This window comes from Opisthorchis viverrini (genome assembly GCF_000715545.1).
Source record: "Opisthorchis viverrini unplaced genomic scaffold opera_v5_229, whole genome shotgun sequence".
Taxonomy (NCBI): domain Eukaryota; kingdom Metazoa; phylum Platyhelminthes; class Trematoda; order Opisthorchiida; family Opisthorchiidae; genus Opisthorchis; species Opisthorchis viverrini.
In genome coordinates this window covers 818,647-830,230 of record NW_008751888.1, presented here as the reverse complement: position 1 = coordinate 830,230, position 11,584 = coordinate 818,647, and the positions used below count along the sequence as shown (strand labels likewise).

General features: G+C 45.4%; 1 protein-coding gene across 1 annotated transcript in view; it reads right to left on the bottom strand.

Annotated features, from left to right (window-relative positions):
• Nucleotides 1-6,104: 6,104 nt before the first annotated feature.
• The window catches only part of T265_08701 (hypothetical protein), a gene marked incomplete at both ends in the record, with an annotated part of 17,740 nt that continues 12,260 nt past the window's right edge, over nt 6,105-11,584 (bottom strand). Inside the window, 2 exons of the mRNA XM_009174575.1 lie at nt 6,105-6,588; nt 10,578-10,719. Coding sequence (XP_009172839.1) covers nt 6,105-6,588; nt 10,578-10,719 — 626 coding nt within the window. The remainder of the gene's footprint in view (nt 6,589-10,577; nt 10,720-11,584) is intronic.

The following is an 11,584-nucleotide window of genomic DNA, read 5'->3' as shown; positions in this document are numbered from 1 at the left end:
CTTTTTTAAGACGAGACTGTCGACTGTTGTTGGATGAATAAAATTAACATGTAAGGATATGCAAAACATCATCCGTTGAGGAGTCGATGAAACAAAACGAAATGGAGGTGTCTGGTACCTTTGTTTGTTGGATGAGCCACTAGGTTGAGCGCCTCTACCTCCGGCTTCGTTGTTGCTTGCCGGCCTCTGATTTCTCATATATTAGCTGGTATTCATCCAGCTTTAAAGAGCGTAACTGCATGACTCGTTCGACCGATTTGTCCTTGCTCTGTCCCTTTCACCATGCCATCAGAATTCACATGTGCTGCACTACCGTTCAGCTCGATTCTCTCAGAGTTATAGTCTTGTCTAACTGACTATGAGGCTCAGTCAGCCAACATGGCGCACAAGCACCAACATGAAAGGGAAGGGTGAAGTTGCACATGTAGAATGTAAGCGGAAGATGTGTCCCCATACAGTACGTCCATCGTATGTCCCGATGACTGAGGTGTATGATATTCTAGCCGCATGCTGAAAGCTCCAACACTCAGGTGACTGTAGCTTCACATCGTGACCCTAAAATGCTGTTGACACTTTGGGACTGATTTAGTTACACATTTAAACTGATCCCTGGCGTTTTCGAAAAGATCCTAGCACAGTGGGATCTTCCAATCGACCTGTTCTGTGACGATTCTAGTGTGCACTCCGACATTGTGATCCATTCCTTTGCGATGTTGAACAATGTGTTATCTCAGAGCCATATCCTGCCTTTTTACTTAGTTTGGCTAGATAGCACCTTTGTGCAACATGTTTCAAGGATGGAATACAGAAGCACGCGGAATTATACTCAATTTCGCAAGAGGCATTCAGGAAATAGCGTATGAAAACAACTGCTCTAGTTTATGCCTGTAGGTGTACCATTAATAGGAGTATTAAGGAAATCGTCTACTGATATTAGCAGAGTGCAATGGTACCCAGATCACCCGGACATTCTTGTTTGCCTGGCTGCGGCTTGAAAAACCATGGGGATGATCGCATTTGAACTTTTCCGGGTTTTTGTGAGGGTGTGTCCCCGATTATTGGTTATAGTGGCTTTGATCGCTGAAAAAACATCCATCATTAGCCAGTCCTGCACACTTTGAGGTTCCGCAACCTCTGGTAACATTCGATGGAGCTCCGGATGTGGCTCACGAGTTTTCGCAATTATGTACACCTATTAAAACAATGAACCACTGGAAACGCTAAAATTAGAGCAGCAGACGAGTAGAACACAGAGAGTACGTTGAGTCAAGCCAGAACTGAAGGTTCAGAATGCATAAGATTATCAGAACAGCTGCAGAGTCAATAGCGTGTAACTTTAATGTCAAACAAACGGATTGAGTACTTAAAAAGAAAGCTACATTTCAGACCAATACCCCAATCGCCATGCGACGAAATTCGTGTTTAAACGAGATGTAGTTACCCATAGAGTCGAAGATAAAAACGGATAGAGTGGTGAATTTTAGTGATCAATTAAATAAAAATTCAGTGAACGTAAAAAGCATCACGAAGGATTGTACAGGAATAACGGGGTCTGAAACATTGTAGGAAATACAGGAACGGTCTTGCTATTGTCTAAATGTTTCACGGAATGATAGCATGTAGGAAATGCAGTCTGATGAAAGTCACTTTTGCTCAACGGTGTTTATCACTGAAAATATTTTTTTTGAAAATTCCTGTAGGCGTAACCCATTAACTGTACAAAGTTATCACCAAAATATTCATTCCATACATTGTGCATGTAAAAGCGCCTGACGAGAATCTGTCGGATGGAATACTGTCCAACGATTCGGTCCTAACGGTTAGACACCGAATCTGGAGCGGTAGCTACTGCGGATTTATTTGGAGTTCTCAATGACCCAAGCTGTCCAACGGCTTGAAAACCACGGGGAAGGATGACCGGTCTCCAACAGTTATGTCCAAGGTAGACTATTGCCAGATCACTGTTTTGGTGGGCTCCGTTGGATTCTGAGTCTGGGTTATTCAGTAACAATCTGTGAATCTGCCCCGGCCACAATGAAGTACACGTGTTAAGAGAGATTGGAGCGGAGGGGAGCGTAGAAACAGGAGTGTTTGGTTGGCTGGGCAATTTGGGATGAGGATTGTTGGTTGAGGGAGTGGGAAGTGATGCACAAGCAGTCGACTGGATGGGTAACATTACGCTTGAAGACGAATTCGGTTGTTCATTCGCAGTGGGAGGCAACCACTTGGGTTCGGTTTGTGTTTTCATGATCAATACGGTATTTCCGAGGCCGGTGAAGCCAGGGACCCCCAGCGTAGAATTCGGTATCACCATTGAAATCGGAACGCATTGGTTGAATGATATCGTTGGACCCGAAGCGGGACGAGGGAGGCACGGCTGAAATGTATTTTTAAAAAGGTTAAACCAGTTACGAAGATCACAGAGATAATCAAGATCAGAACTTCCACAGGTTTCATTCTAAATGGCCCTTCCGGCCTGAGAGGTTCCTGGTAAAGGAGCCGCTAATTTTATGTGAAGGTTGGGATCGCCCACTGGTTTTGAGCATTTAATCTTCATGTCTAAGACGAATCATTCACATATTCAGGCCACCATGTATGCACTCACCTCAAAAGATGAAATGAGCCGAGATGCTGCTTGCGATTTGACTCCTGGTTTGCGCTGCTAATTTGCACGAGCATATATTTTTGAACACGTCTCATGCCTGCAACCTCAACGTTATTTCGATCATATACTATGTGGTCCTATGATGGTCAGTGAAAACTGTGATAGCAGCAGGTTTTTGTTACTACTGTGCGTGTGAAGGTGGAAACAAAGTCAGTCATTCAAACTGCTTGCCCGCTTGGTGACGATATTCAATAAAGAGTTGCGAATGACCCACAGCTCTGAACAGCTGTCGAGTAATTACTAATGTGTCGACCGGTTTCGCGCGCAGTATATGCCACAGCAACACGCATTTCCAAGTCGTTGATTCGAACAGCGATTATCGTGAAAACGATAATATACTATCCGTATCTACAACAACCTCGTCCGAAAAGTCCTCTTCTCGTCCTGATACGATTATTACGGTAAGAAGAAAGAACTGGACTCGGACAGCGCAGTATCAAAAGTGTATATGTTTAGTTGTACCATGAGATTAGGGCATCATTCACTCAAGAAGTGTGCCATCAGTAAGCGTTGAACAAACGAGACTAATCACGCTCGAACGGCGCGTGTGCTAGCCCAGTCCCCCAAACAACAGTCCACCACCTGTTCTGATATGTCTTCATTTGAAACTAACGAAGAGAGTCTCTGAAGTATTATATGCGAAAAATGCAACATTCGATCGTATCCCGTTCTCAAACAACAGTAAAGTATTCAGATAACTTTCCATAACAGTAACTGGGGAGAAGCTAAAAGAAGTCCTCAGAAGAGCTTATTTTTGGAACAGGCATGGCAACGAGAGATAGTCACCAAGAGGAGTATGTTAATCACCCACCAAGTTGAAGACTTGTTCCGCAAAAATTAAAATACACTTGCATTCCCCCCCCCCCACACCACTGCTTTGAGGTCAGGCTTTTGAGCGAAATGTTTCGGTTGAGGACCCTAATCGTCCCCCTGTCTAGGTGTGGGCGCTTGCACCATTCTCAGCCCAAGTACAAACATGAATTGAACAGATACGACCCCCCCCAGACACCACTGCTTTGAGGTCAGGCTTTTGAGCGAAATGTTTCGGTTGAGGACCCTAATCGTCCCCCTGTCTAGGTGTGGGCGCCTTGCACCATCTCAGCCCAAGTACAAACATGAATTGAACAGATACGAACGGGCTCATGCCATATCGGCCCTCGAGTGGTACCATCAGCTGGGTCACCTTACTTGCTGCATACAGCAGGGCAGGTAAGCGGAAATATGCTACTTCTGACGTCTTTCTTCCTACACTCAAGTTTTTCCTCCTCTACCCTACCCCACCTAAATTTGGATACCCTTTCCGCAAGTCCCGGCACTAGGACTGACCGTTTTGCTCGTCCTGAATCATACTCAGCTGCAGCCTCTGTACGTCTAACTCCAAAAAACAACTTCAAAGTCTGTTTTCAAACCCCGAAAGCCTGTCTACTTAGCCACCTTCAATGTTCACACACTGAAACAAGCAGGACAATAGGTGGCTCTTGCCTGTACGCTGGATTCCCTCTACATTGATGTATGCTGTCTGTCAGAAACAGGGATACAGAACGCAAGTACTGTGAGCGAAGTGACTGCCCCCTCGCTCTCTTTCAGGTTCCGGCTGCGCAACTCTGGGGATTCAGAGGCCGCTGCAGCTGGATATGCTGGGGTGGGTATTGTATTGAACCGGAACCGTCTCTACTTGACTGGATACTCATTGACAATCGCCTTTGCGCTGTTCACTTGGAAACGTCTGTGGGACAATTCCGATGAAATGAGGTCCATAGTTCAGCTGTAACACCATTTCGGTGCCATGCTACCAAGGAAGCACGAGGGATGGGATACTGCCGGGTTACCCAAGCCTAAACAGAGGAGCGGAGAGGCAGAGGCCGGGTTCGAACCACGGACCATCCGGTTATTAAATTCGCGCTCTAGCCACTGAGCTATCTCACCCCAGTGAGGCCTTTATTGAGGTCCAGCGCACCCTGTTTATTGCGTCTGCTTACCGATTGTAGCTCTCAGTCTACCAAAGACAGTTTCCATGACATTTAGGTGCTTTTTTACAGCGATCTAAAAGCTCAGATATAGTTGTACATGACATGAACACCCAGGTAGGTAGCCTGAGCACTGATGAGGCCCGACTAGGCGGTTGTCTTGGATTGGACACGAGACGCATAGGCAACGAAGATCCCCTTCGTCAGATGCGTACCCGTTTTGGAATGCTCCTTTGCAGTACCAAATTTCGGAACAGCGAAAATCGCTTGACAACGTGGTACCCACCAACAAACCCTCCCTGAGTCCAAGTAGACCCCATCGCCGTCAGCCATCGGTGGCGAAGGTCAATCACTGCCTGTCGCTCCCTCTGGAACACTATCGTGGACTCCGACCATGCACTTGTACGCTGCTGCTTTCCATTGCGCTTTTAAGGCCTACGCAAAGCGCTCATACCTCGCTTTGCCATTGAGAAGTTAGTGAACTCAGAAATCAAACGAAACTAGCAGAAACGATTCCGCGGACGCCTGTCCGAATCACGTTTGCTAATTTGCGTCACTGTCGTCAAAAAGCTGGCCTTGAGAGTTGGGTGTATCAGGCAACATTAAGGGTTGTATTGTTGTATGGTTGTGAAACATGGCCTCTGCGGACAGATGTCTCCAGGTTTTTTTTTACCACGGATGCCTCAGGAGCATTGCTGGTTTTGGATGGCGTCAGAGGACTAGTAACGAGGTGACTAGAAAACGGGTATTTGGTTGTGCGGCAGGTATTTCCAGCATCATCATCTGAGGTGGCTTGGTCATGTTCAACGAGAAGTGTTGTTTACCCTGCCTCTTTTAGAATGGTGCAAACCCCGAGGTGACTTGGCAGAAGGGTGTGAAAGAGATTACACCTTCCCGGATGGGGTCTCCGTGACCTAGTCTGTGTTTGGTTGGAGACAGCACAGGAAATGGCGGTTGATCGACTTCATTAACGCCCGTGCTATCAGTTGTTTCCAGATTGTCTGATTGAGTAATTGGAGGGTAAGCACCTCGGAATACTTGACATAGGCCAGCGCTAGGTTCCCTTCTTCACCCATTCCTTTTCTCTCCTTTTCACTCCAAGGCAGTGAAGCATCAGTGTCAACACTGATTCTGCTGTCTCTGATGACGATGATGATGTTTTTGTCTTCGCATTTCCGTATGTTACAGCAGAATTACACATGGAGTTTAGCGTTTGATGGCGACTTATTAAAAGTGAATGTGGTACTTTCTGGGTATTCAAGTTCCTACATTCTTGACGTCACCAGACCATCCAACATATTCAATGCACACAAAATGGTCGGACCAGTAGTTACATTTGTCTTATTCCCAAAAACAAACGGAGAAAAATGAGGAAAATCACCCTCATGGATGCAGTCTGCTTGGGAGTAATAAAAACAATTTCTCCTCGAAGTAATGTGTCACCCAGTCACCTGCCCAAATCAAACCAGAAGTCAGTTAAAAACAAGCACAATGGGTGTAGGTCGTGTCTTTAACGCAAAAATATAACTTGCCTGGGAAACCTGAATATTGGGTTGGCAGAGTGAGGTAACACGAGCAATTGTTGGTCCGGTGGAAGCACATGAAACCGTCATGTGTATAGACGAAAGCGAAGATGTGATTGAACTGGTCACAGAGGTAGACGTTAGTTGAAGACTACTTGAAGGAGATTTCGTGCCAGATATGCGACGTTCAGTAGTATGACCACCAATGTCCTCATCATCCTCTATAACAATGGGATCTGACTGTACCACCTTGGTAAAGTTATCGAAGTGGTCACCAGTTCTCAGTTCGGATGGAATTAGAAACTTTTCCTGCGTGGTTTTGTCGTGAAACCGCTGATTTAGAGATACCATGTCATTCGGAATATCCATTTCTTGTACATCTCGAATTTCCAAATTGGTCGGTGGTGTTTTTGGACGTTTTTTCGAACGGATCCTGAAAAATGGACATATATGCAATAGGAGGTTAAAGATAATTGCAACCGAACGGTACGACAAATACGGTGCACAACGGAACTAGCAGCCGTTGTACGACCACGATGCATTCCAAAATCGACAACTGAGCTCACTTGTTATAGGAAAACAAGGTCATCACTAGAACTTTCAGACACATAAATCGCACCAATCTGTGCTCCATTATAGTTACATTCGTAGTAGTGGTCTCCATAAATCAATATTTATAAGGAATAGTGGATGCCCGTGTATCATAACCAGCTTATTGGGATGAAGTTATATCCAGAAGTTAGCTGTAGATTGCAACGAAAAGCTAATAAATGTTGCCTTCGGACTATCTCAGCCTAAAAACTGATTCCAACCACGTACTATTCAGGATCCTCTTAGTCAGACGTACCGTAATCGGAGAACCAGAATAGTGGGGAACTAAGATCACAACCACTGGAAATGAGCCCGTGTATCATTTCCCTTCATAAGTTACCATAATCTCTAAGCTAATTTTACGACGGCGCGCTGAACCACTTCTGGACGGCGAACGAACAAAAGGGTAAAGGAAGCAGTGGAATTCAGGAACTCTAACAAAAGCTGTTGGCCGCTGGGCATGATAATCCACTCCGTGTAGAGAAAGGTGCAAAACGGACTTTCTGGTTGGTGTGTTTAAAAAAAATAATTGCGTCGAGTCAGCAATTTACAACACAGTTCTCGTGATCATGTGTGTGACTAGAAAGAATGGTTGGAAGCAAATACCAATAGGCTGTGAGTCTTGAGAAGACTGAGACGTCTCAACCTGTTCATACCATACACCTTTCATTGATTCTTGGATTTGATTCGGGACTGGTGAGCTGAAGCTTTTCTCTTCTCACGGGGTTATTAGAGCGCATTTTTGTCCCCGAAAATTTCTATGAAAATTCTATTGGGTGGAACCTTACGCACAAACCGCTTGACCGGATAAGCTTGACGCGCAGTATTTGGTCGAGAAACGGGTTGCTGGCTCGTTGGAAGCCAAACCGAGCACTGGCCGTAAGCGATTGCGGGGCTTAACTGAACATATGGGTGCGCCGGAGGACAGATGTCGGTGTTGCACGTAAAAAGCCTTTGAACCTTTGGACCGTTGCTGCGATATACACCTCGAATATGTGTCGTAGACCGCCTCTTACCTGTTTTAGACGTTCGCTACGTTCATTACACTGTTTTGACAATCGTACGAACAACCCGGGTGAGAGTGAAGTGAGAGTGGTGGTGTAGCACAGAGCAACCACTGGCTGTTGTTCAGGTGACCGTTGGTCTGTTGGCCGACCTTGGCTATTGAACGCTAGATGTTTCGCCACAGTAAGAGGAGATATCATCATCTACTAACCTCATCCATTTATTCCTGCTGCCTAGCACTTATTGAATACCAACTGCATACAGTATGCTGGCTCCAAACCTCGTGTAAGATCATAAGGTACCTAGAAGGTAAGTAGATTCACTTAAAATACCTGTCTTGTTCCTTGGTGAATTCCATCCGGTCCTATTTACCAATCTATTGAGTTTTCATCACTGGCAAAGCCTCAGTAATCTACCCTTGGGCTTTCTGAATTCAGATGTCCCGTCAGGATAGGCACATTTTTATGTCTTTATTTCTGAAATAGTCCGTGTACATAGTAACTAGACGGGCCCCAAAGTTTGTTTCAAGGCGTACGGAACCGTTGAAATGGTGGCCCACGATCTTATCCACTCGGTCACCCCGGTCCGGAGAAAGTGTGATACAACAGAACACAGCACATGCTAGAAACATGACGACGAAATTAGCACATGATTCATTTTCTACACCGCTTCGTAAAGGTAAAAGGTAAGATGTTCAGCTGTAGCACCCTTTCGGTGCCCAACTGCCATGCCACCCGAAGGTTGCACAAGGGCTGGGATACTGCCAGGTTGCCCAAGCCTAGACAGAGGAAGTCGAGAGACAGAGGTCGGGCTCGAACCACAGACCTTCCTATCAGTAAATTTGCGCTCTAAGCACTTGGGCCATCTCGCCCCACCGCTTTGTTCCCAAAGGTAAGTCACTTGTAAGTCATTGGTGAGGGTATAGAACAAAACGGATAAGACATTAACGTCGATGAAATTCGATTGAGCTATAGCTAGCGTCCTCCGGATAGCTTGTCGCCTGCGCAACTGGGCAGTGCTGAACGGACTCGTTCCCCGTGTTGTTTAGACAGGTGATAGAATACGCGTGACGCAATCGATGCGTCAGTACCTCGAACCAAATTGAGGTAGCTACACCCGTAGCTCAAACTTTATACGAGGGTGCAAGTGGAAAAATCTCTAGCTCCAGTGACGCGCATCCAATATAAGCCGGCTTTTTTTACGCTAGATGAACAATTACAGTTAGTAATGCTGTATGCATGTATGTGTGGAGCGGCTACGGTTGCAATGGGACTGAAAGTCGGTCCAATATAGCCACCGAGAAGTTGCCGCCGGTGACGAAAAGTCGCATTCGGGATTTCTGGTGAAACAATGAGGTAGATGCAAGCTGAATAGGCGAAGTCTGCACGGGTGGATTTCGGGCCACATTGAAGCCTCGTAGGGGGTCTTTGAGTAGGTTTGCTAGTGTCAGAACTATGGCACTATACTTTCGGACGGATGGGTTTCGTAGATGCTAGCATTAGTGTATGAGTGCTATTCGCACTGGTCTTTTTATACAGGAACCTGCGGTAGAACCATGTAATTTCATAGCTGACGGAGATGAGTCAGTCAATACTGTTCGGTTTCAAGCAAAAACTATACAAATTACTGGACGAAGCATTCAAAAACCAGTGAATCAGAATGAAAGAAAGAAAGAAAGAAAGGGTCACTGGCCTACTTGGAATCAACTCACATAGGCCATTTCCATCAAGATAGGTAGAACAGTATACTTAGATCATGGAAACTTTGTGGGCGAGTTTGAGAAGGTAATTCAGACGATCTGAGAAAATGTCGGCTAATTGTTCTCGGTGTAGGCTTTTGTACAAGCCGAATTGTGCGCAGCATTTTGGACCAGGCAAATATAAGCATCAGTGAAATATCCCGTATGCAACGAGTCTTGGAAAGTTGTGTCTAGAGTAGGTGTTTCAAAATAGTACCATATAATTATTACAAGTTTAATATAATATATGATATATACTCGCATAAGAAACAACAATAGTAATGTATCACAGCCCAGTCGTCTTGAGTGGGTGTACATGTTGCAAATGAGATGTGTGAATTGTTAGTTTCACAGTGAAATTTTACCGGTTCTTCCATAAGTTTTTCTTTGATTGTTAGCGGCATGATTCCTATTAGACTCTTACTGAACCGAACTTCTGTATCTCCGCTGCCTCTGTCTAGGTTGGGCAACCTTGGCAGTATCTCAGTCCTTGTGGTTCCTTCGAGCGGAATGACAAATAGGCACCGACAGGGTCTTACAGCTAGGCGATTTATTACTTATTATTTTATGTTGCAGAACTGACCGCTTTGGAATACCAGTATTTCCATTTTTGTGCTGTGTTGACAACGTGAAATCGAACTGAGCGGATGACAATGCTGCATGCCGTTGATACACAGGAAGCTCCATTTGACATCTGGACTGCACTTAGTACTAGCATACGGCTGAACTGGCTACAGCTGGATGACGATAAACTTCATAGCTCTAATCTGGATCTAGTGGTCAAAATAACCGGGTGTAATCGTTGACCATAAAAAGTCTTCCTAACGCGCATTTGGCAGAGTCTGTCATATTGGCGTTCAACTGTCAAGCAATTCAGGGTGTGCGTGTTATATCTGCTGATTCGCCAATCTGTTGTATTTGACTGCTGACCGCGCTCCAGTGCCTAGTGCCGGAGAAAGACTCATCGAAGGGAACACAGCAGCTTCATTCCGAGCAAACGAGTGTGAGAGCATGAGTGTGAAGATACAACGGCCTCAAGCTATTTTATTGGAGAGACACTGTCTGAACTTGGTCCAAGGCTGACTCACATTGTCTGACTTCCATACAAAGCTGTGATGCACTGCATATAGAGGGGGGTTGTCTGACCTTGATCCAAAGCTGACTCACGCTGTCTGGCTTTGGTACGAGGCTGTGAGGGGGCGTTGTTTGTATGGCCAACATCTGGTAAAGCTGAGGGTCTCGGTAGATTTCGGGTATTCAGGGGTTAATTTCAGGAATCTGACCTTCCTGATAGTGTGCGAGTCGAATGTGATATCTAGACCAGTAATCATGGTACGAACTTACTGAAGGGAAGACAGGTGCTTCTGGACCTGGGCAACCTGGCGGTATCTCATCCCCTGTGCTTCCTTCTGGCGGCATGGCAACTATGCACCGAAAATGCGTCAGAGCTGAACGATTACTATTACTCTTATTATTATTATTTAAGCTGTCATGCTGAGTGAGTATAAGCTGTACAATTTACACTTCACCTTCACCCGTCCCATAGGAGAGATTAAGGCGCCAGAAGCGTGATTCAGATTGGATCTAACCCGACTCTATAATCATATTCCTCTGGTTTCCGGCGTTCCGTCGACTATAGTGTGCGAAACGCTAAGATACCAATCTTATTCTAGATTTTTGTCCCCATCCAACTAAGGACATTCAAATTACCAAGACATCACTCAAGGCATATCTGCTGAATTTCCTATTGGCTTGTCGATTTCGTACACACAATCGATACGCGCATGGTGGGAATTTCTTTGATCCAAGCGATAACTACAATTGAGCTCTACTCAGTATGTGCGACACAGCAGGTAAGTTTGTACAGCACCTCCTCCCGCCATTCAACTTTTACTTTATTTGTGCTGAAAAGACTCCGGAATTGAGACGGCGCAAAGCTTTTATCTTCTTAGAGAGGACGTTTCCAAAGGAAAAGGGCTATTCTGGCGGGGTCCAGTCATCATCATCATCATCATCATCATCATCATCATCATCATCATCATCAGCATCATCATCATCATCATCATCATCATCATCATCATCATCATCATCATCA